At 68.6% G+C, this 392-nt stretch overlaps 1 protein-coding gene across 1 annotated transcript in view; it reads left to right on the top strand.

The window, feature by feature from the left end:
• Positions 1-6: 6 nt before the first annotated feature.
• Nptx1 (neuronal pentraxin 1) overlaps positions 7-392 on the top strand; it is a gene marked incomplete at its 5' end in the record, with an annotated part of 8,414 nt that continues 8,028 nt past the window's right edge. The window contains one exon of the mRNA XM_033767573.1: positions 7-392. This exon is cut by the window's right edge and continues 8 nt beyond it. Within this exon, the coding sequence (XP_033623464.1) occupies positions 7-392 (386 nt within the window).

Below are 392 nucleotides of genomic sequence, written 5' to 3'. Positions count from 1 at the left end.
GTCCTCTGCCTCCTGGGCACTGGGGCTCAGGATTTCGGGCCGACGCGCTTCATCTGCACCTCGGTGCCCGTGGACGCCGACATGTGCGCCGCGTCCGTGGCCGCTGGCGGCGCGGAGGAGCTCCGGAGCAACGTGCTGCAGCTCCGCGAGACCGTGCTGCAGCAGAAAGAGACCATCCTCAGCCAGAAGGAGACCATCCGCGAGCTGACCACCAAGCTGGGCCGCTGCGAAAGTCAGAGCACGCTGGACGCGGGTCCCGGCGAGGCTAGGACGGGCGGCGGCCGCAAGCAGCTCGGCTCCGGCAAGAACACCATGGGCGACCTGTCCCGGACGCCGGCTGCGGAGACGCTCAGCCAACTCGGGCAAACTTTGCAGTCGCTCAAAACCCGCCT

Source organism: Fukomys damarensis, unplaced genomic scaffold (genome assembly GCF_012274545.1).
Source record: "Fukomys damarensis isolate Sample0158 unplaced genomic scaffold, DMR_v1.0_HiC HiC_scaffold_23, whole genome shotgun sequence".
In the NCBI taxonomy this organism is placed as follows: domain Eukaryota; kingdom Metazoa; phylum Chordata; class Mammalia; order Rodentia; family Bathyergidae; genus Fukomys; species Fukomys damarensis.
Note: the sequence above shows the minus strand (reverse complement) of the source record. Positions and strands in the feature narration are given on the sequence as shown.